At 34.6% G+C, this 25,552-nt stretch overlaps 1 protein-coding gene across 3 annotated transcripts in view; it reads right to left on the bottom strand.

The window, feature by feature from the left end:
• The window catches only part of LOC108365611 (putative GPI-anchored protein PB15E9.01c), a 58,453-nt gene that overhangs the window by 17,851 nt on the left and 15,050 nt on the right, over window positions 1-25,552 (bottom strand). For 2 of the 3 annotated variants that reach the window (XM_017619677.1, XM_017619678.1), the window contains exon 2: window positions 38-1,062. In XM_017619677.1, the coding sequence (XP_017475166.1) occupies window positions 38-606 (569 nt within the window). In that variant the 5' untranslated portion in view covers window positions 607-1,062. Of the gene's footprint in view, window positions 1-37; window positions 1,063-18,600; window positions 18,620-25,552 lie in introns of those variants that run through there. The other variant, XM_017619679.1, reaches the window with a different exon arrangement.

Genomic DNA, 25,552 nt, shown 5'->3' with positions numbered 1-25,552 from the left:
GATGCTTAGTTGATATTTTATTTTTATTTTTACGTACCTCACCACTGACGACTGAAGATCACCATTAGTACAAGGACCAGGACTAACTTCTTCTCTTTTCACGTTTCCGATGTTGGTTGAGGAGATGTTTTTTTGGGGTTGCTTTTGTGTGTTTGCTGGTTGGTGTTGTTGGGAATTGGGATGAAGAGTCTGCTGTTGATAAGGATGATTATTTGTCATGTTAGGGTTTGTTATTAGACTGCCAGAGGAGCCACTGAGACTATTCATCAAAGTATTCGCAATATTATTGCTGGTGTTGCCGTGACTATTGATATTTGTCTTCCTGTTGGAGTTATTATTATTTTTACTCGACTCCATTATGACATTGTTGTCCAAAGAGTCAAGTTGTGTTTCGTCGGTCGACACTGTTGTTACATCCGCTTCTGTAGCTGGCGCTGGTTGTTTTTTCTTCTTGGCCTTCTCTAAACAGATGTAAGCGGCTGCTGTGGCGGCTAATACAGGTGAAGGCGTGGTGGTGGCCAGATCAAAGCCAATACTGCTCGACTGCTTATCGACTGAATTGAATCCGCCACCGAAAGCAAACAGTAGCGAACGCTCACTGAGCATTTTATCGGCAGAGAAGTTAGCTGCAGTGGCAGCAGAATAGTCGTCTACAATGGCTTGTGGCACCCGTCGACAAGATGAATTTCTTTATGGATTGTTCGTTCTACTTTTAAAATCTCTGTATGCTGTTTGTTGTTGCTGCTGCGTGGGTTATAAGTAGTAGCGGTAGTTAAAACATCGTTCAAGCCGCGATCTGTTGTTACCGCTACTCCTCTCAGTGTTGCAGTGTTGACAGTGTCATCAAATTGACGCAATACCTTTGTCGTGCTGGTATTTTTTTTGTTTTTGCTTAAATGGTGATTTATGTGCGTCACGATATCACCAACCAACGCCAAGTGTTTTGTGATTGCAGCTTTCGCTTGTGAAATATAACTAAGTACATACATACATTTGTGGAGGCTGATTAATAGTTGGAAAAGTAACTATTTTTGGTGCTCTTGCGCTCTGTATTTCTGATACCTGTAATCAATAAAAAATAAGATGACTTGTTTAAGGTTTTTCATAATCTTTTACTATAAACAGGACTTAGTGTTTAGTGACATTAAAGCTTGCCGTATCGACGGTACTATGGCAAAAATTCGTAACTCAAAACACTCTGAAACAAAACTGCAGCAAAAAACTCTACATTAATAATTACAAAAAATCATATTTAACAACTATTTGCTCTCTGTATTTAAGATTAAGTTAGTTTAGTTAGTTAAGTAAAGTTGCTACGTAGGAATCTAACAAAAAATATATTTTCTGGTTGAAAGAACCAGAACCGGAAGAAGAAGGTTTTGTCTATATTTCTTTTCGATAATTAAATTTTTTTATAATCTACCTCATATTACATATTTTTCTCTGACGTCATGATTTTTTTAAAAGACTTTTTAATTTCAAAGATATGATTAATTCCAAAACTTATTTAAAAAATTCAGTGCAATGTAGAACAAAAATATGGGTACCAAATGAAAGAGAAAATTCTGTAGAATTTTTTGGGTTCACAAGGACAGGTAGGAATTGAAAATGCCACTTTAATCAATTTAATTTTTTTTAAGCTAATAAAGTTAGTTGTTAACATATAATTTTTTTTTTTTAATAAAAATTGCGAAAATTCAAGAATATTCAAGGATAAAACTATAAAAGGGCATTTTCATTATACACCAAAAAATTTCATCTGCTCTTTCTCTACAGAACTTTCCCTTTAATTTGATATCCATACTGGTTTTCTAAGTACATTGCACTGAATTTTTTAAATAATTTTTTGAATTACTCATATATTTCAAATTTCAAAGTTCTTCTAAAAAGACATGACTGAACACTTCGTCAGTCCGTCTGTGCACCCGATAACTGGAGTAAATATGTGACGACTGGAGCTAAGGACGGGGTTGTTTTGAAACGGTAGTTTACAGAAATACATAAACTGAGATATTTTAGTAAATANTTAAAAAGACATGATTGAACACTTCGTCAGTCCGTCTGTGCACACACGATAACTGGAGTAAATATGTGACGACTGGAGCTAAGGACGGGTTGTATTGAAACGGTAGTTTACAGAAATACATAAACTGAGATATTTTAGTAAATACAGAAGCTTATTCACTCATAAACTGTCCAAAGATCTCTTGGAGAAATAGGCGTTAAGCCCCGCCCTGTTATGATTACGTATTAAGGTTGTCAGATTAGATTTTTCACCCTGAGATTCAAAAAAAAAAAAGTAAGCATTCACATGTGAACACATTGAAAAATATAGAAATAACATCCAGAACTTTACGAAAATTTCTTACGTATGCTGTTTGATTTTCCCATTCTGTACTTATATTTTTAATTTTTTGTTTGCCAAATGGCAATTTCTCCTTAAAGCGCAAAAAATTCCACTAACACCGAAACTGACTAGGGACTGGATTTTTATGTATTCAAAAATCGAAATTACGCGCATATAACATGCACTAAGAAATCAAAAATATGCACTAAAAACCCAAAAATATGCAAAACGACATTTGCGCATTTGTTTTGCTTTCTTAATTTTTATACCTTTCATTAGCATGAAATGGTATTATAACTTTGGTCCGATGTTTGTAAGTACCAGAATAACCAAAGATAGACCCATTAAAATGTATACTTAAATGATCAGAACGTCGAGCTGAGTCGACTTAGCCATGTCCGTCTGTCTGTCTGTCTGTCTGTCCGTCTGTTTGTATGTAATCTTGTCTCTCAGTTTTCGAGATATCCGGATGAAATTTGGTAGGTGGGTGTATTTTTATATTGTATTAATCATTTGTCGGAACCGGAAGAATCGGACCACTATAACATATAGCTCCCATTCAACTGATTGTTCAGTTATGAGATTTTTCGTTATAACTTCTCCATTTATGCAGCTAAGAACATGAAATTTTGCAATACTTCCAACTATTATCAACAGAATTCTTGCAGTGAAAATAACAAAGATCGGGTCACTTTTACATATAGCTCCCATACAACTGATTGTTCAGATATGAGATTCTTTGTTATAACTTCTCCATATATGCACCTAGTAACATGATATTTCGCACTATTTTCACTCATTATCAACAGATAGTTTAGAGTGAAATTAACAAAGATCGAGCCACTATAACTTATATATTGCCTCCATACAACCGATTGTTCAGATATGGGGTTTTACTGTAAAACTCCTTTCTTTGGACTGCTAAAACAGATAATTTTTTTTTAAGCTATTCTATAAATAATAATACAAAGTCTACTGATTGTTCAGATACCAGTTATATAAGTTTATAATTAACACAAGGATATATTGTAACTTTTACTGTCATGAAAAACTCAAAATTAATTAAATATAATATAAATTAAAAAAAATTAAGCACTTCAGGAAAAAAGTAAAAAATTGATTTACAATAAATTAAAACTACATATTTGATTTCCATATTTTGTTTTAATTTGCTTTGTTCAGGGCTGTATTGGCAAACAAATTAATAGCACCGGATCACAAATTTTAGTTTGGTTTTTGTTCTCCAAACGCCACTATCCAATTTCTATGTAGAATTGCTCGGTGATTCCGAAAATCGAGTTAATATTTCGAGTTATTTGCAATTTACTGTTATTCAGCTAAAAACCAAAAGTGGTTCCACTTAATCACGTATATCTTATGAACCAATTTAACAATTTTAAAATGAGATATGGCAAATGAAAGCTAATAAAATTCTCCATAAGCATATATAAATTCTTTCCGATAGGACTGATAGTTTCTGACAAATTAATTAATCATTATAGTTTTTTTTATAATTTTTTATGAAAAAATGAAAATAAATTAAACTTCAACAGAAGAAAAATTTAAAAAATAACAGGTTCTGTGCCAAATTTTTGCGTTTGTGCTAAAGACTGTACTGTTACAAAAAAATTGAGTTACTAATGAAGAGAATCGATGGATAAATAAAGAAATAATGAGTGGTCAAATGGAAATACGCAAATATTTTTTATATGAAAATTGAGCATGTGAGAATGTAACACATACGCCACGTACACCTGAGTAATTATTAGAGTCCAACCGATTAATCGGCATCGGCGATTCTTTGGAATTTCTTTTCGTATGTTCAAGTGAAGCGACTCAACTTAAAGAAAAACATTTGCAGACAGCTCACAAAAATTAGATTTTTTGATTGAAGGTGTTTCACGTTTTTTCAATACAAATATGTTCGACAATTTTCTTTTTTATGGAGGACACTGCCATCAAAAAAATTGACAAAAATTAACGGGATTTTATAGCAGCTTGAAAGTTGCATTTCATTATACTAGAATTAAATGGTCTACAAAACTGCATACCAAAATTCTGATAAAAAATTTTGAAATTTTTGGTGAAAATAAGCAGATTTTTGTAATTTTTGTACAAAGGTTGAAATCTGAATTTATTTGGTGTTTGTTGTAGAGGTATACGCCGCCGAGCCACGCCGATATTTTCGTAACTCGGCGGCGGCGGCGGCGGCATCGGCGTTCGGCGCCTAAGGAATTTTGTACAAAATTTTCATGATGTATGTACATTGAATACATCGTTTGAAGGAACTAAATACTACTTGTATAAAACACAATTTTACGAAAATGAAAATTACATTTTTAAATTAGTTTTTTTTGCATAATTTGGACCACTGGACAAGAATATGATCTGCTTTATTTTTCAAAAAATAGCGTAACTCAGAAAAAACATAGGTAACATATTTTTCGACGAAAGCGTTTGTTACAGTTAAATTAGGGTCGAATACTGGTAATCTACCGATTTTTTCCGCAGTAGACAATTCTTTTCAATACTACAACAATACTACTTTTTTATACACCTACTACAACAACAACAAAGTTATAACACATCAAAAACTTAAACGCCAATATCTCAGAAAGCAGTTATAATAGAAGCGGCCTCTTTGCATCTAACTCCTCAATTATTGGAGATAAAACAAAGACAAGCTGATTTTTCTATGTAAGTTTTTAATATTTTGAACAAACACATTTTTTGCTAATATTTACATTCGTAAGTTATTTTATTCTGGGGCCCCACATCTGATTTTAGGAAGTAATACTTTTTGTTATAATTTTTTATGGAATCGGCATCGGTACCTGAAAAAAATTGGAATCGGTCGGACTCTAGTAATTATTTATTTAGGGGATTCACAAGACGTGTTAACCGTCGTAAAATCTTAAGCTTAACACTTGTTTATGGAAAATAGCGGTTAAAATGGTTGGGGGGTTGGCTATTTATATATTCTTTATCAGTTTAAAAGAATTTCGGTTTAGTTAGAAATCCCCTAAAACCATTTTAATGAAAAAAGATGTTAACCTTAAGATTTTACGACGGTTAACACGTCTTGTGAATCCCCTAATTATGTATCTCATTTTAAGACTATTAAATTGGTGGTTCGTAAGATAAACGTGATTAAGTGGAACCACTTTTTGTTTTTAAGCTGAATAACGGTAAGTTGCAAATATTTCGAAAATGTATCCATAGAAAAAAATTAACTTGATTTTCAGAATCACCGAGCAATTCTACATAGAAATTGGATAATAGCATCCAGTGTAGTTCTTGAAAATTTTCAAAGTTAAAGCGTTCGCTATTTGGCCATAAAAATGTTTGTTTTTTTGTAAGGAGAACGTTCTTTCTATGTTAACACTGGTGATTGAGGCGTACTTGAAGCAAGCTAGTTTATTGGGATTATAGCTGTTAAGCAGGGATCACACGATTCGTACATTTGTACGGATTTGAACATTTTGGCAGTCACATAAATAGTAGTGTTGTTTAGAAATTTGAGTTCAGCTCAATAAAAGAATTTCCAGACAGCACAACTCTGCACCTAATAGCCCGACCACAGCTGGCAAATTGTTTTTCCACATATTCTTATGTAGATAATTATTTTGGCGACAACAGGGCTACGCGACGACTGTGGTTGTGGCTAGATTAGATCCATTTCTATTTCTATTTTTCCAGCGACAGATAAGGTTCTTCCTCTTCTTTTATGTCAAACTCATACAAATTCATGATGTCGCTGACGCGTTCAAAAAATTCAAAGCGTTTAGATAATGAAAATAAAAAATTGGAAGCTGTGGCCCATAGCTCATAGCTAGCTTTCAATGTGTTCAGCACTTAACTGCCAAAATGTAAAAATCTCTACAAATGTACAAGACGTGTGATCCCTGCTTAACAGCTGCCACTTGCAGCCATTTGGCTACTTAGCACACCACATATTCCCTTAAGTTCCTTAAACCCCTTATTTTTTTTTGTAGAATGGTATCTTATTTTGCCTTGATTTTTTGCCCAAGTCCACCCTGCACACCTTGAATAGTAGTAACAGCAGCCTCCACAAGATGCACTTGTTCAGCCAATTTAGTTATTATTTCCGACAAGAAGCTGTCGTTTGCATTGATATAGNACAGTAACAGCAGCCTCCACAAGATGCACTGGTTCAGCCAATGATTTTTGCTTCCAATTTAGTTATTATTTCCGACAAGAAGCTGTCGTTTGCATTGATATAGGCCAGGGGTGGGCAAGGCCGAGGCCGAAAAGAGCCACATGTAAATTCTAAATGCTACAAAGAGCCACAAAAAACAAAAACAAAAATTTTATTTTTAAATAAAAATATTATTAGAAATGAAAAACATGAACTTTATTATTATTCTAATGCACGTAAGATAGATAGTAAAGACAATTCAAAAGATCCCTTTGGCAAAATTTTCAAAATCTGATTTTACGTCAGTTAAAGCCGTTCGTAACAGTTCTGTTAAATATAGTTAAGTCAATTGTGAACGGTATTTTGACTTCGCGAATTTCGTTGTAGAGTACAAAGAGAGAAGAAAGTTATAGGTTACACCAAAAATTTAAAATATACGGCACGCAGCTGTTATCAACAGCGGATATTTTAAATCTGGTACTTGTTGCCGGAATTCAAGCAATGGCAAACCTCAATAAGGGAATGAATTAGCATCAAGATCTTACGGGGGGTGTGCATAGCTCAGTGATTAGCGCTTCCGACTTGGCACATCGATGGCGCGGGTTCGATCCCAGCTGAAGTCTAGCAAAAAAGAAGTCCGATGAGGAGATGTGGTGATCTCCGAAATAGCTGCTATAACTTCTACCGCTTAGACTTTGTTGCTTTTTCATTTTTTCCCTAATAAACAAAATCGTCGTACAAAGCTCAATAAAAATATAAAAAAAAAAATGTTAATAAGATAAAATTGACAATGCACAGCTTTATGTTGCATTTCCAGTGCCTTATCTTCTTTTAATTCCAAAAACTCCAACTCTTCTTCGCTTTTCTTAAGAATTAGTATTTCGGATATTGTAAATTCATCTTTAATTATGTTACATAAAAAAGGGTTTACGAAGTATGCAAACGTACGTTTAAATAATTTCAAATCGGCAAATCTTTTTTCCATAGGGGTCCCATTTATCCTCTTTGACATGTGCAATATTTTTTTTTCTAGCCATGTAAAATGATGAAATGTTCTTTTTTTGAGATCATGTATAAAAAGACGTAGTTTAAAATAATTTGCGACAAATCAAAAACATGTTAATTCTTTCCTTATAGACACAAATTAAAGTTTTGCAAATGTTGCTTCATATCGGTAAATAACATTAGGTCAGAGAGCCAATTTTCATTCTCCAATTTCGGGTAATGTTCCGATCTCAATTCGTGTATATGTATATAAAAAGAATAAAAAAAAAACAATGGCAAAAAAATAAAAAGTAAAAAGCGCCGCACTCTGCTAAGCAAAGAGCCGCATTTGGCTCTAAGAGCCGCATTTGCCCACCGTTGATAATAGGCCAGCCGTGTTTCAATCCAATTTGAATCTTTTGCTTTTTCCGCCTCATAAAAAAGTATGATATTGAAGATGTTTGATTTTGGACTAAAATTCCGCGCACTTTTAATATATCTAACGGTAAATTTCTGAAATACGCGAACTGTAATACTTCGATATTTAAGGACGCTAATCTAATAAAGGTTGGTACTCACAACAATCTCTTATAAAGAAATAAGATTATTATGGAATTTCGGAAAATGGGTGTTGTACCGCCCACTCACTCACTATATAAAATTATCTCACTAAATTTACCTGAACACCTGAACGAAAATGTTTTGAAATATGGACGAACCAGACGTGCCTACCCATATAACGGTAGTTTGCAGAAAGCTGAAAAAACTCTATGTGATACGCGCGCCGGGTATTTAATGTTCGGCTTCGCTCTTTAGACTTCTTTGCTTGGCTTTTGTTATCAAATATAAAATATCGCCAGTGCATGATGCGCCCGGGTCTCCTTTCTTCAATGAAACAAAATCATAAGCATACCTTACTATTTTTCGGCTTATTTGGGGACGTAATATTGTGCGGTGTTAAGAGCGAAATACACCACACAAGCGGTTTGACAAACCAAGCGAAATTTCCCTTTGCTTCAAGCCATTTGTGCTGTGTATGGGGGTGTTTGAAGGTTTGACGGCGGTTTGTCAAACCTTCAAACACCCCCATACACAGCACAAATGGCTTGAAGCAAAGGGAAATTTCGCTTGGTTTGTCAAACCGCTTGTGTGGTGTATTTCGCTCTTTAGTTAGCTTCATGTTTTAAGTAAAATAAATATGTATAGTTTCATAAAACTATCTGACGATCGGAGGTTGCATTGGATAAGAAGCTCAGACAAACAATTACATATATTCTCGACCATCGATATACTTTTATGTACATATGTATGTATGTATGTATGTATGTATGTATATGAATAAGTCAGAATGTATTTATCACTAACTGATTCCAATCGTGGTTAGCATTAAAATTGACTCGCAATACGCGAATGACAACTATCAAACCAAATTAAAAATCAGAAGGAGAAGGGAGAAAAGAAATGCCTGATAGGCGTGCTGAATAACGATTGTATTCAAGTGGTCAGAGTTAACACAATTCAAGTACATACATACATACATACATACATATGTATGTATGCACATATTTGTATGTGCATATATGTACATATTTTATTTAGCAGTGTTGGTAGTTCTCATTTGGCCTTTCCTTCATTTCAAGTTATTCATTCTGTCGTTGTTTATTCAGAGTGAGTACCAATGTTAAGTACCTAATGTCAGAGGTATCAACCGATGTTTTTTGAAGCTGAAGAGAAGTTTGACGTACAATTTGTATATACATATATGTATGTACATTCATACATACATTCACATACAAGTACATCAATATGTAAATATATACATATGTAGGTACAAACGTACATATGTATGTACATATGTATGATCGTAACCTGCAATGCCATAAGCTAGTTATATACTAGCGAAAGGCTAGTCAATTTTCCGAAAAATGAAAAATTAATCTCCTTCATAATCGATAAATGGGGCCACGAACTGCCTGCCATACCCGGCCCAGCAGCATATTCTCCCGATTTGACCCATCCGACTATTTTCTGTTTCCAAACCTGTATGGATGAAATAATTAGAAAGATTCTAGGCTAGGGAGCGGAAGATAAAAATCCAGCTCCGCCCGCCCGCCCGCCATAATTCGAGTAAAATTTGAGATATCTCAAAGCAATCGAATACCTACAATTTGGCCAAGTTTGGCCAAGCTCAGGTAAAAAGCGTATTAGAATTTTACTCACGTAGCGGTTGTCAATACCAACCAAAAGGAATCACGGCTCAGATTGAAGAATGAAGAGAGAAATGGATATATATGTACATACATATATGTATATGTAGCCATATCTGTCTGACTGTCCGTGTACCCAATAATTGGAGTAAAAATTCAGATGTTTCACCGAAATTTTGTGCCTATCAAAGGTAGTTGGGTATTGAAGATGGCCTAAATTGGATTAAAACCACGTTTATTGATTCCTATAAATTAAATTTAAATTTGAAAAATGAAAAAAAAACTTTATATTTTAAGATTTTCTGGTAGGGTAATCTTTTAATAAAGAATATAATTTTAATAAAACTTTGGGGAATGGGCTTGCATCGTCTGATTGATAAAAGTAGTGTATATCAGTAACGGACCGGATAACAATAGTTGTGTTTGTTTACAAATTATCCAGTAACTTGCCACCAACTCGCCAGTAACTTTATTTCTAAGAATTCGCTCTCATAGAAAAAATTTGTAAAAAAAATACGCGAACGCTATTCCAGTAATAATTCGCAAGTTTCATGAACAGCTGATAAATTAGCTATTTATTCGCAGCAAATTCCTAATAAAACAATATATTTTATATGTCAATGTTATTGTGGCTTGTTAACATTTTATTTTTAATATTTTTATTGAGCTTTGTACCACGATTGTTAGTTGGTTGAATAAGGAAAATGAATTAGCAACAAGAGTTTACGGGATGTACATACATAGCTCAGTGGTTAACGCTTCTGACTTTGAACATCGAATTCGCAGGTTCGATTCCTGCTGAAGTCTAGAAAAAAGAAGTCTGATGAGGAGATGTGGTGATCTCCGAAATAGTGCTATAACTTCTACCGCTTAGACTTTGTTGCTTTTTCAATTTTTCCTAATAAACAATCGTGGTACAAAGCTCAATAAAAATATTAAAAATAAAATGTTAACAAGCCACAATAACATTGACAAATACATAGTTTAGGAAGAGCCTGCCTGAAACTATACAAAAAAGCAAATAAGCAAATGGATGTATAGAATTGACAACAACAACCACGCTGTCGAGTTTAAATAGCGGCAAATCAGCTGCACTTGATAGTAGTTGGTTGAATAAGGAAAATGAATTAGCAACAAGAGTTTACGGGATGTACATAGCTCAGTGGTTAACGCTTCTGACTTTGAACATCGAATTCGCAGGTTCGATCCCTGCTGAAGTCTAGAAAAAAGAAGTCTGATGAGGAGATGTGGTGATCTCCGAAATAGTGCTATAACTTCTACCGCTTAGACTTTGTTGCTTTTTCAATTTTTCCTAATAAACAATCGTGGTACAAAGCTCAATAAAAAATATTAAAAATATATTTTATACTTAAATAGGTTTATTTTGTGAAATTCAACAATAAAAACCCACAAACAGTTTCCTGATTAGTTTAAATTTCATCCAGCAACATGCGATCAGCTGTTTTTCGTACTGGCAAATTCTTACAAGTTAAAATTTATCCAGTAAAATCCAGTAAAAACTTGCAACTTCAACTGTCATTTCTCGCTCTCTCAATTTCCCCTACCTTGCAAGTTTTTGCGTACGAAAACGCCAAAACATGAAAATTCGTAAAAACTTTTACTGGATTCTACTGGAAATGAATAAACAAACGCAACTAATGATGCGCTCACCACGCATATAACGGTCGTTCGTAAAAAGTGCGACAAAATTTATGTAGTTCACCAACCGCTTTGTAATTCTCCACCTTCTAGCTAGTTACTTATGTACTACTTCATTGAACAAAGAAAAGCAGTTACCAAAAGTTAACAGACTTTGCTGGGATGTTGCACAAAGTACATATTCACATGTATGTACACATATACATACATATTTGCGAATAGGTTTTTTTCCTACTTGTTCCTTTTTTTTTATAGATATCGAGAGTTTAAGTGTACATATGCAGGTGGGGGATCGGGGGTGTTTCTGCCCGGGCCCGGAATTTCAAAGGGGCGGATATTTCCTAATCCTATGTATTATTTCTGGATTCTGGTATTCTATCGGAACCCGCAATGAAATTTAAATTTTTGCAAAAAACCCGATTTTTAACACCTTGATAAATATATATCATCATAAGTTTTCGAAAACAAATTACAAAAAATTGTTGACTCTCACAAAATAAACCATCTCGTCATAAAAAATAAAACATTTCAAAAATAGTTCCTGAAAACGCCTATTTTTCGAACCACGTTTTTTATAGAGACTTTTAAACAAGGATTACGATGGTGTAATTTTAAATCCCTAATTTACTGGTCTTCACTATGCAAATCAACTTCAAAAAGTTCAACTCTTAATAGCTAAGTTAGCTTTAGGATAATCATGACCATTTCATACATATATAGAAATGTTAAGCCCGTTTCTTTAGCTTTAAAACGACGTTAAGGTGAAGTCTCTGCCGTGAGCAGAACCCGAGATATAACGATTTGAAGAAGTACATGATTAGTCAGAATCACGAAAAATTCCATCTTTGACAGATCATATCCCCGAAGAAAAAGGTGAAAAAATAAATTTCCTCGAATACGTGTTAGCTAATTTCATGTATAGAACCGACAAAAAATTTGAAGCGAATCGAAAGTGTGTGAATGCCTCATATGGGTTTTTTTTAACACATGTGAGAAATAAAAAACCGCTTTCAAAACAAATTCGAGTCAATACACTCATCAATTTCATCACGTACCTATTTAAATTTTGTTTATGCATCTGTTTAGAATCTGAGTGAAAGCGCTTTTCGTGTCGGAGTAAACAAGGCAATAGAAAGGTTTCCCCACATTCCGAAGTCAACAGATGTTTGCTAGTCTCCAGATACATTCCGAGCGTTACCGTTATAGAATTCATGCGTTATCTAAATATTGTGATCGTACTGATTGGTCCGTCATTCAAGAAACTTTTTGAACTCGAAATTGGTGAGCGATCTTCAAGATAAGACGAGGTTATTTACATCGTGATGTAACCGATGCATCGGGGGAAAATCAAAAATCAATAAAAGACGAGTTTCTTGTCTAAAATAATATAATTATTTTATGCAACAACAGTAAAGCAAAAATAGTCTCCTCTAAGACGAAGTTTTTCTATAAAAAATCATATTCCATAAGGGCTGTTTAGGATCTTGTGCATATGCTCTTGCGTTTGCATATTCGTTGCATTTGTAAATTCACAACAATAAAATGCATACGGTTGCCATGGCAGCAAGCATGAAACTTGCAAATGCGATTCCAACTGCAAATCCAAGCCTATTTCCATAAAATCCTGAACAGCCCTATTGTATTTTTCAAAAGCACTGAACAAGTGTGTAGTGATGAAGTTGGAAATTCGTTTAAACATTTAAAAAAATTTTGTAGGGCGAGGAGGGGAACCGGCCCATATTTAGTACCCGGATTTTCTCTCTACGGCCCTGTACATACATATGTACATATGTATGTATGTATGTACATATTTGTATCGATGGTGTTAAGTGCCGAATGTCGACTTGCGGTTGTAAGCTGACAAATTGACTGAGAGAATGATCATCAGGGCCGCAGTGACACCAAGGAGTGGGGGCATGGTGGAATAATAACAAGGTGTTGTCAGTAGCGACGTGTTTGTTGTGATTTTGACAAGATCGGCATGCTTATTTTCAGTGCTGCCGATCTTAATTTTTATACTACTATTCGTTGAGAAATAGTATCTAAAATACTCCCTTTTAGTAATTCGTTTTATCGCAATTTTTAAAGAACTTGGTGTTTTCAGAACAATATTAATATTTAAAATTGCTAGATTTGTATAATTTTTGTACTCAAAAAGTAGAAAAATAAAGGATATCGTAGTTATCAATGGAGAAAAACTTTCACAAAAATAGTATGGAATGGCGATTTTTTATATTAAATAACTTTTGCTGCATTGTCATAATATTGAGCCAAATGAACTACTGATACACTAGAATAGAGTGGTTGCATGGTTAAATTAGGAATTCGCTTATATTATCGATATTTATGTGTTTTAATCTATTTAGAATATCATTTACAGTCTAATATTAAATTGCCTTATTTTACGGCTTTTACTTTTTTAAAGTTACAATATATGTCCAAACTGTGTGGAGCTGCCGATACAAACATATATTCAGGCTTATAAGCCTGTAATTATACATTTTTCTACATTTAATTTGAAGTAGTATGCACCAACAGATTAAAAGTAGTAAATAATTAGTACCTTTTCTAGTACTTTAAAATGCGTGACCGGAATAGACCTGCCGAAAAAGTGAGGTTAAGTTACTGACAACACCTTGTTATTATTACACCATGGAATGGGGGTAAGACGACTATCAGTGGGATCAGGGCTGGGAGAGCAATGTTAACCGTTTGAATAGAGCTTTCCATCAGTGCGCGTGTTGGTGTTGTTCGAGCGGCCTTCCAATGCGTACCAAGTGTCAATAATACTAATAGACGTTCATAGGTAAAACATTCGAGTACGGTATGACTGCTACTTACTTATTCGTATTTCAATACATGCGTACATATCTTACCTTTGTATAGTTGTATGTGTGTATAGGCATACATAGGTACATATATGCATAATACGTACATATGTATATACACACATATGCACTTATGTATGTATGTACATATTTGATTCATATGCACGATTTTCGTCCATACAATCAATCTGTTCGTACCTATCATCGCGTGTTATTGGTGCCGTATTGGAAAAGTTCATTGCCACTTGTTGTCACTTTTAAATTGATTTACCTAAATAAGTACGCTCACTTGAATTGCTAGCGAAATGTATGTATGTATGTATATATAGTACATACAAATTAACCAGAAGAATCCAGTAGACATTTGTCAGTACATATGTATGTATATACATACATATACATATATGTATGTATGTATATATCTAGATAAGTGTTATACACTCAAGACTGGAACCATATTTAAGTATGTTCATATGATTAAATACAAGAAATATTCCAGGAGAGTCTATAATTGATACATACGTATATCCTCGGTGATACTACAAAACGCTCTATGTCACTTATTACCTCTGGTGCTTAATCGAGTTGTTATCTGTATCTGATCGATTCTGGCGATTGTTCATCTTCATCGGCCAAAGGTAGACAGTTTTGTCATTCGTCTATTAGGGTGTAACGGTTTGCTGATGCATTCCGGTGCAAGTAAGATACCGTCTAAGTGTCAAGGGTGCAAATAGACATATACCGTTTTGCAGTATCACCAACGATATGTACATATTAGAAATACATATATATATATAGTTATTTATGCACTTTTGTATGTAGGTAAATAGTAGATATTCCTGTACATACATATCGCATAACTAGATCTAAAGTGAGCTAATTCAAAAATCAGATCCCGAAATATAACGGCTTGTAGATCGCACAGATGCAACGCAATTAATAAAAAACGTGTATAACAGTAACTTTTTAGTTAGTGTATATAATGATGAAGAAAAAAATATTTGCATTAATTAGAGGTACATAGAAGTGCTATGAAATGATTTATACAAAAAATAGTCCTAATTTTTTTTTTAGTTGATCGCTGTTTAGATTATATATGTACGATATGTAGGTACTAAATACAATGTTGGGCTTTCCAATTAAAGTCTCAGTTAGAGAATATATCTGTCCACGACTCAAGAAAATTGTCGATAGGTTTATTGAAAAATTCCCTTAAGAGCCATTACCTTGCCATCGTCCCCAAAGTTCGGAAATTAAATAACGGTGTACACCAAAGCTACATTCTACATAAATAATGTTTGGACACTTTTTTTTTTTTTGAGTGAGTGGTGAACCAATCCATTCCTTCGCTCTGCGTGGCATTCAGCGTGTAGATAAACGATATTTGAAACTTCTTTTTTCCTCAGTAAAATTAGAGTATGTATACTCAGATATGTATACCAAATTTCAGGAAAATCGGACTTTGTTGGCTATTTTATTACAACGCTTTTATCAACTTGCAATGTTGTGTGTCCAGAAACTTTCAATGTTGTGTGTCCGACACCAAAGCAAAGCTTTGAAAAGTTCCTATAAAAAAGCATAGTGCATAGGGCGACAGCTGTAGTGAATAGGGCGAGGTAGATGACATCTAGATGTCGCCCTATGTACTACGTTTGCTACAGCGGAAATAGACGACACGCCATTTCTTTAAATAAAATTAATTGGAGCTCTTTTGTATGTACATACATACATAAATGCATGTGTGTGCACCTTTCTATTAATATCGTTGAATTATTTTAATATCTATTGCAAAATTTTATTCAGACAGGACTAAAAAGTAGAAAATAAATAATATAAAAAAAACTTTTTAATATACAACGCTTTTATAAATGGACTAAAAAGTAGAAATTTTGAAGCGTTCGAAGAAACTGTTCTTTGTTTATACATTACTCTGGCGAAGTAATACTTCGATCGGCAACGAAAGCTATACCGCCCGCGTGAACTACGAACACGAAAGATCTGCACTTGGAATAATTTTTCAAAGAAGAATCAAATTAAAATTTAGTATACGAGCTTTTACATACATACATACATATACGTACTTATCCTATCCTAATTGTTGTTGAATTATAAATGAATTTAGCGTTCGTAGTGCAGTTAATTCGCATTGCATGTCGGTTTTAAATGCTTCGCTGCATAATACAGGCGGTGAATTACCTGCATTCAATGAGCAGCCAAGTGTACACCACGAGACTAGTGCAACTAATTTACAACTAAGCGTATCTATACATATTGATGTACATACATACATATGTATGGGTATATGTATGTATAAATGCATTGAAACCATCCAATTGTTGTTCTTCCCATTCCTTGCGCTGTTGTGAGTTATGTGTTCAAAGCTACTAAATAAATATTTTTTTTATCCTCTGCATAAGTATAAAATGCGAAATCGAAGTTGCACATACATACATATATATATATATATATATACATATATCAAAGTAGCATCGTACTGTCATACATACCTCAACTTAAGAGCGTAATAAATATATAAGTGTATGTCCGTAAAAAAATTAGAAATTATCTAATTAAAAAAGTGGGACCAATCAGAATGGTCCTTGAGAGGACATTATGCTGACTAGACATGGGCAACATGTTGAGGCAACCTGATTTCAATATACACACGAGTCAACCGCAGAGGTAACCATTACGGCAACCACAGTAGTGTTTGCTCTGCTATGAAATGAACATGTGGAAGAAAATTTTGTTTTATACAAAATTACCTTTTCAGCTCGCTTGCATTCAACGAACTTACACGTGTTCTTACACGATATGTATTTGCATCTGTAAATGTGACTTTTTCAATACATATGCAATTGCGTATGTCTGTCAAATTCACAGTCTTTATTTAACTATTTAAAAATACGTTCTTCGAAAACGAAATAAACTAAACTCTGATGCTTCTAGCTGTGTGTCAGGTGAAAATAATAACATTTCTTTTTCGTATGTATGTACGTACATCTGCTTTGTACAGAGACAAATCCAATTTGCCTTTACACGAGATGTTGGCATTTCCGTATGTAAAAAGTGGCAGTACACATACAAATACATATCGTGTAAGAACACCTTAAGGCACTCCGCATATTAAACGCCTAGTCATAGTAGTGTAATCGTTCCGGCGTACTAAAGTATGAAGCTTTTATACCGAACACATGTATTTCAATGAAGCTCTGTATATTACGATTCATAATCATGTTTTCGCCTAATCATAAAAACTTCATGAATCGAAGCGCCCAACATTGTAAGGCGCTTGCCGTTTTGATATCGGCATTTGTTTACTTTTGTGTGCTCGAAATAAAAATTATTTGTCATTTCAGTAGATAATAATTGAAAATTAATGATTTTGTGCTAAAACTCGTGCCAATTGTATTAAGCCATAAACGTGTATGCAATATTTTATTGCAGAAATGTTCGCGGAAGTGTATTATTGAGAAAGACCGGCCAGAAAATGTGTAATGTGCGCGCACGCAGGGCTTACGCAGGGCGCCCAAGTGTGCAGAAGTCGAGTCGTCATGCATTCGTTTTGACATGACAAAACGATTACTCTACTATGATTAGGCGCGTAATGTGCGGAGTGCCTTAGCAAATAAAATCAATACACAACAATACGCACGAACCAACCGACTCGGCAACCAACAAAAAATATCAAAATAATTAGAGTTTCGGGCGACGGTTTCAATGAGGCAACTGTCGAAGCAACATGCCCGGGTTTATTCTCAATTTCTCTTAACTAAGCCTAAGCGCAGTAACCGCCTAAGCGATTTTGCCCGAGTCTGACTTTATACTGATTTCAAATTGGCTTGTGTTTTTTCTAATAGTTTTTGATTTACTTTATATGGAGCAGCGATCTGAAACGATGGTTCACGCATCTTTGCCAGGCCAGGTGCCAGGCGATGCATATCTATACTCGTAAATAACAGAATGACAGGAGAAGGACAGATAAATAATTTTGAAAACACACTTACATAGGTCCTTTTTATGAGGTATATCGAAATGTTTTTCGATTGTTTATCACCGACGAGATCGTGTGAACTCAATCGATAGCTTTCGCAGCATTGTGCAGGTGTATATTAAGTACATTTTTAACCGACTTCCAAAAAAGGAGGAGGTTATCAGTTCGTCGGAATATTTTTTTTTTTTTTTTATGTATGTTACCGCATAACTTTGCACCACGTCAACCGATTTGAATAATTCTTTTTGCAACGGAAAGGTAGTGTCTCAGAGGTGGTCCCATACTAAATTGGTTTAGATCCGATCATTGGATCATGAAATATATAGAGATATATATATTTTTTTAAGTCGGTTTTTTTTTGCTAAAAATTACTTGTTTTTTAACTAATAATACTGCAAGTGGAGATATACATACATACTTACATATTTACATATCGCATAAAAATTTAAATGTTAAAAATGTTGTTCGGAAGTTCAAATTTATACTGACATGCCGTTTTATGTCTTCTTTGTAAAATAAAAATTTAAAATCAATCCCTATTTAGAAGCCTGTACTTCCAATATTTACTATCAGTGATCTCATTTATTTGTCTTATAACCAACAAGGATATGCTTATTTGTTTTTTCGTAGCTATTATTCATATGTATTCATATTGCAATGATATTCCATATTTTTCTTATAAAAATTGATTGCATGCAGGTAAAAATAAGGTTGTCATGTTCCACAGGCTAGTACGAGATGTTTTGACCGATTGTTATCGAATGTTAAACGCGACTTGCAATTCGTTGCCAGAGTCTGCGGCAGAGTACCGTCGAGATGTTTTAACAACCGCTGCCCAGCAGCAAGGCTGAGATGATTTGGTCGATTGTTAGCGAATATGGTACTTCAACTTAAGCACGACTATTTTCGAGTAGGGATGCCGAAAAAACATCGATGCATCGAAAATTTTCCACTCGATATATGAATAGTCGATGCATCGATGTTTTCTCTAAACTGACATCTCAAGTACATACACATCGAACGGCCAAACATCGCTTTGTCTGCACTATTTCTATATCGTTGTAAAGCTCAGAGAGCTAATCGTCAAATCGTCTGCGGTATTCACCATTCCAAGAGTCACCTCTTCAGATGTTTACATTGTCCATGCCACGTCCACGCCATACACCAGCACGGCTGTGGGTACTACACGTGCCACCCCAACAGCTTCAGGGATCAGGTTGATACTTACTATATGCCACGTCATCCACAACCCTTCCTTATGTCATGTCATGACGCGTTACGGCCGGAAACAACGTTGCAGTTTGTTATCTGTCGTGACAGTTGGCAAATTACCCGCACCCGTTTGAGGACATACAAAAATCGTCTACGATAAAAACTCAAATTTTCTGTAATGATTTCTATTAATATTTAGTCTGTTCGACAAGCAAATAATTACTGCAAATTATCAGGTATTGGCGTTCGCGCATGCAATAACTTGCAAAGTAGGGGAAATTGAGCACGCAAAATGACAGTTGACTTGGAGGGGAAGTTGCTGATTCCTGCTGGAAAACATTTTGCCAGCTGATCATAGTCATCTGTTTGCAATGTATGAAAATAATGTATTTTATTTTCAGGATTCTTAAGTTTAAAATAAAAATAGGTTTCGGAATAAAGCAAACACTTATTTATTTAGGGATTCTTGGAAAATTGGTTTAGGCAAACTTTTAATTTAAATTCTTTTCATGTTTTCTGTTTCATGCTTTTGTATGTAAACAAAATTGCGATCAGCTGTACTACAAACTTGCAACTGTGTTAATTTTGCGTCAGCGTACTTTTTTGGATATTTTCAAATTTGAGAGATAATCGTTCGTTATCCTCCTGCAAGTTTCTGCTGAATATTTTCCACTGTAGATCAATTCGAGCAGTCTAATTATCAATAGTACTTAATAGTAGTTAAACCGAAAACTAAATCAAAATTATAATGGCTTTTGGAAACCTTTATCAAAACATGAATAATCCCTTCCTTCAATTGTCTCTATACGCGGTGTCTGAGCTATCTAACCTTAAATCTACTCGCATCACCTCTAAAATTTCTTACTTGGATTAAATTTGGGACTACATGGGTATGGGTAATTTTTTTTTTCGAAATTCGTCGACCCGTTTTTGCAAAAAGTGACAAATCTTCATAGCGAGCCTGTTGTTTGGGATCGGCAAGTCGTGTTTTATAGATTTTTAGACACTGAATCCGAGTCTTATAATACATACATATACATATATATTTCCCATCAGATTTTTGAGGCATTTTAGAAAATTTATTTTAACCAAATTTGACGCGTTGAGAACTTTTCAGAATATCCAGTATAAAGCTCGTAGTTTACCGATGCTTACCGTTATTACTATGATTTTTTTTTATATCAAGACGTTTGAACCCAATATAGAATTATGACAATGACGAACATATTTAAGGCGAACAGTGAAAGCAATTATTTTTAAATTGTGTAGAAAAACCTAACCTAAATAATGGAAATTGTAATCTGTCAGGTTGCCTTATGTTTACAACCTTAAAACCTTAACAAACAAAAATCTGGAGGACGACCCGTGGCCACCGTTTGAGTTGGAGTACTGCCGGGAGGCCCACACCAGAGAAACAGCCTAGGGGTCCATAGATGTGTGTCTAACTCTGCCCTTAATGGCTTCGCCTGAAAAAATTGTTACTTCAACAAGTTTTGTACTACATACATACATGTATGGCGAGCCAACGATGCTCTGATGTTTGACAGAGTGCGGTGGCCACCACAGGTCTGTTTTCTACACCTGTTTAACAAGGAGATGAAAGCGCATTGCGTCGCTCGCTTGCAGCTGACCTAAGTGCAAGTTGCAAAGTTATTTGCTATGGTCTACATACTACGTTGCCTTGCAGGTCTAGGCTGGTTGGTTTCCACATGTTTTTGATAATGAACATTAATGAAACACTAATGCGCTGTGCTCCATCATCGCAGCTTGACGATGTAGTTGACTTTTATGCTCGATGTCCAATGCCGGTTTGACGATGAGACTATGCTGTTGTACTCTAAGCCTAAGGCGGGTTAATTGGTTGATGGTGTCTCTGCTGTACTGCTGGACTTTGCGTTCGTGGACAACGACTGCTGCTAATAGACTTTACTGTGATTACACCAACCGATTTTCAATTGCAAAATTGAACTGGTTTCAAATCATCAATGGACACTGCTCTGGAATGACTTGCAACTTTCCTCGATTGCCTTTGCCGAAGATGTATGCACACACACAATTGTACCCAGATACATAGGGTACCTATGTATATATGTACATGTGTACATACATACATACATATATATCGTCGTTTAAAGTACAAAACCGCGTAACTGACATTTGCTGCCAAAAATTGGATTTGCTCACACAAGCCCTTGGCTCAATCCTTATCCATTCGCCCTGAAATATACTAGCCAGAAATGCGATTGCTTTAAAAAAAGGGAGCCATTTTGAAATAGAAAATAATTTATGCAACCTCACATACGCGGGCTAGCATTTTGTTGATACGCGGTTTTGTACTTTAAATGACGATATATATGTATATCTGATCACAAGTTGGTACGTATGTGTGTACGTGGATCATTCTAATCAAGTCAAATGCATATACATATACTTGTATGTATGTATGTATGTATGTATGTACGGGTATACTGTCATAGTTTATTCTCGTTTTAGACGAATCCTCCATAGCATGAGCATCCGTATGCGTACGTTGGACTATTTACGTATAAAAATATAAACACACACATACATATATGTAACTTTCTTAAGTTTCGACTCACTGCTACATAAACACACACAGGTTCATATCGCTTATTTACTTTAGTAGTGTCATAACTCAAAAAAGGAAATCTCGAGATAAACAGCTTTAAAACTTTGAATTTGCATACATAAGTATATATACACTGCCATAGTGTTGCCATTTTGATACACATGTATGTATCCAATTGGATACATTTTCGCCTTAAATTTTAAGGGATACTTCGTTTTTTTCCTCAGTGTAAATTCGGATACCTTTTCCCATAAGTATTCGTAAGTTGAAGGAAATAATTTTTATTTATGTACGAGCTATTTTAACATTTTTAACAGTTGGCTGCCCACATCCTTCAAGCAAGAAATGTTCCTTTATTCTTGTCACTCTGAAAAATTAGTTTTTTTTGGCTACATAAACGTGCATTTAATAACAGAAAGTAGTTTGTGCAAATTTTAAAAAGTTTTCCGACCTCTAGTAGTTTACGTAATGCGAAAACATCAACTAGTACATAACGAGTAACCCTTTTCTTAGCATTCACAAAGGAAATCGGCAACCATGCCGATGACTAATTTTCAAAAAGGCTGTGTTAAAGCCTGTGCTGTTCAAAGAAAAAAAATCAAGTAGATAATGAAGGAAATCGACGGATAAATAAAGAAGTAGTAAGCGGTCATATGAAAATGCGCAGGGATTTTTGTGAATGATGAAAAATGGGCAGGAAATAATGTTAATCATACGCCATGTACACCTGATATGTCTCGAAAACTTGTCCATAGAATAAAACATTAGTCCGATTTTCGGAATCAGCGAGCATTTCTTTATAGGAATTGGATATGTAGTGGCGTCCGTTGAATATTTTTCCTATAAACCAGTGTTATTTTTCAGTTTGCCTTTTTTAGTGCCTTCTTTTGCCTTTTTTGCTAATTCTAGTGCCTTTTCCATCCCATTTCGGTATTTTATTTTGCCTTCTTTATTGGTTTTTAGGTCCGAAAAATCTGTTCCCTGCTTATAAGCTACCTAGAAATAATTTTAGATTGCTCCAGCGAAAGCGAAGGCTCGGATGTACATAGAATCTGGAGACATTAAGAAATGTGAAATTAAATCTCAATTGAAGGTTTATCTTTAAAAAAAAAAAACGAGCTCAGTTTGGTGAAAATCCTCTCGATTGGTAGAAAACTAAACTAAAACACGACAAATTGACAGATCTGGCCCGCAAATATTTGAGCGCTTCACCCGCCAGCGTTCCAAGTGAGCAGCCGGCCTTATATACGACCCTCTAAGAAATCGCCTCAAGGGAGAAAATGCAAAAAAAATACTTTTTTTGAAATATAATATCCCCCTTTGAACTTTGAGTACTAGACTAAAACACTATATAGATTAAGCACTCGTTCAATGTTCTAAAAATTTACAACATTTTTAAGTAATAAAAACGATGACTTAAGTTGATTATAGCTTTTTTAATGATATTCCTAACATTCGCATTCGCATTCTCGCATTCGCATTCCGAAAATTCGCATTCGCATTTGCGAATGTCAAAAATATGACATTCGAAACATCCCTAAATGTAACTTATAAAAAAGTAAAGGCCGTAAATTAAGGCAATTTCCTATAAGACTGTAAATAATTTTTTAAATAGATTACAGCAAAAGTTGTTTAATATAAAAAATCGCTTTTCCATACGATTTTTGTGTACGTCTTTTTCCATTGATAACCACGATCTTTAATTCTTTTCTACATTTTGAGGAGAAAAATTATACAAATCCAGAAATTTTAAATATTAATATCGTTCTAAACACACCAAGTTCTTTAAAAATCGCGATAGAACGAATTACTAAAATGGACTATTTTAGATACTATTTCCCAACGAATAGTAGTAAAAAAATTGAGATCGGCAGCACGGAAAAAAAGCATGCCTCTAATCTGGTCAAAATTACAACAAACACGTCGCTACTGATTGATAACACCTTGTTTATTATTCCACCATGGTTCCACCGCGCATTATGCATTCATATGTATTCGAGCCGGTTTCGAAAATTTTGGTAATACAAAAAAATGAAAATTATATCTGCAAATCATAAGTTGTTTCTACGACAGAAACCGAATTGGTTACTTACAAAAAAATAAATCTGTCGATAGGTTTAGAATTTTATCTTTGAAACGCCATACCTTTCTTTGAAATCGCTTTATTAGTTCTCGTGCAGTAAACGTTTTCGTGAAGCTCTAAATTACAACTATTTACAACGTTTGAGCATTGGCCCATATCGAAACGTAAGACGAATTCTACGTCAAAAAATAGAGGTATTCTCTGAGTCTTGCAAAGGCCTTGCATTGTGCAGAAATTACACGGATTGCACGGTAAAAACCGGATTTCGTATGGGACAGCTATGCAAACCGTGCAATCCGTGCACCGGGCAAGAGCTTTGCAATACTCGGAGAATACCGCTGCGATCCGAACCAAGGTGCTCAGGTTTGTTAAGCGAATACTCTCTCTGTGTGCCAACGCCGCACATCTAATTTCATTAACTAAGTGCGTAGATACCATTCAGTCGTTAATTGTACCCACTGGAGATCAGTCGGGGACTAATTGATATCCAATTATACCCGTAAGTGATGAGTCGAGACGACTAATTCATTTCGAATAATACCCGTATGAGATTGGTTGCGATTAATTAAGGCCCAACAGTAACCGATTGAGACTAATCTCGGAATACTCTATTTAGAGATTAGTCGCACAATTTTTTGCAGAGTATGTACACATACGAGTAGGTATGTATGTACATTAGGGTGGTCCAAAAAAAAGTAAAGTCGGAAATTTAATGCTCTCACCCCCTAGGATTGTTCTATACCGAAAAAATATACCCCTGTTTTTTTATTTTAAAATCAAAATATATTTAGAGGTCGCTCAAAGCGCTCAAAGTTTCCCATGAATTTTGTATGGGGAAAAAAAGACTTTTCGTAGAAATGGCATAGAATCCATGGAAATCAAAATTTTTCAACCTGAAAACTCTGCTTCTCTTCAGAAGACTTCAGAGAATAATGCCCAATTGTTTATTTAAACGTTTTTTAATTTAAACAATTTTTTCTTTTTTTCTTAATTAAATTTCCGATTTTACTTTTCTCCCATACATTTTTGGACCACCCTAATGTACATATGCATGAATGTATTTTGCTTTTTCTGAGATAACTTTGGCGTGGCGCATATGCCGGTTCGGATTAATGCACTCATCTAATATCGGACCAGTTTAGTTTATTAGCAAGAGTTAAAAGGAACGCGCTAACACAAGTTATGTGCTCTGGTTTATCCAGTTCAAAAGCTAAAGGTGCTAATAATTTATTATCTATCATCGATGAGCAGAGCCGAAGAAAATAAGCAAGAAAAGAAAACATTTTTAGCGCTTATATAAACACTAAACACTGGTAAATATGCTATGCTTGCAAATATGCTCGCAAAATAACAAAAATTAAGTACAGTTTGATGTTTTGGTTTTTTTTTATTCAGTTTATTTCAGGATTAAAAAATTACAATGGACATACAAGTGTTGCTTGATATTCTCAAATAATAGAGATCTCTGCTGGTCGTTTTATTTTTTTTT

This window comes from Rhagoletis zephyria, unplaced genomic scaffold (assembly GCF_001687245.7).
Source record: "Rhagoletis zephyria isolate East Lansing unplaced genomic scaffold, Rhagoletis_zephyria_1.1 Rzeph_scaffold_01933, whole genome shotgun sequence".
NCBI classification, from domain to species: Eukaryota; Metazoa; Arthropoda; class Insecta; order Diptera; family Tephritidae; genus Rhagoletis; species Rhagoletis zephyria.
This window is presented reverse-complemented; position numbering and strand designations above follow the sequence as displayed.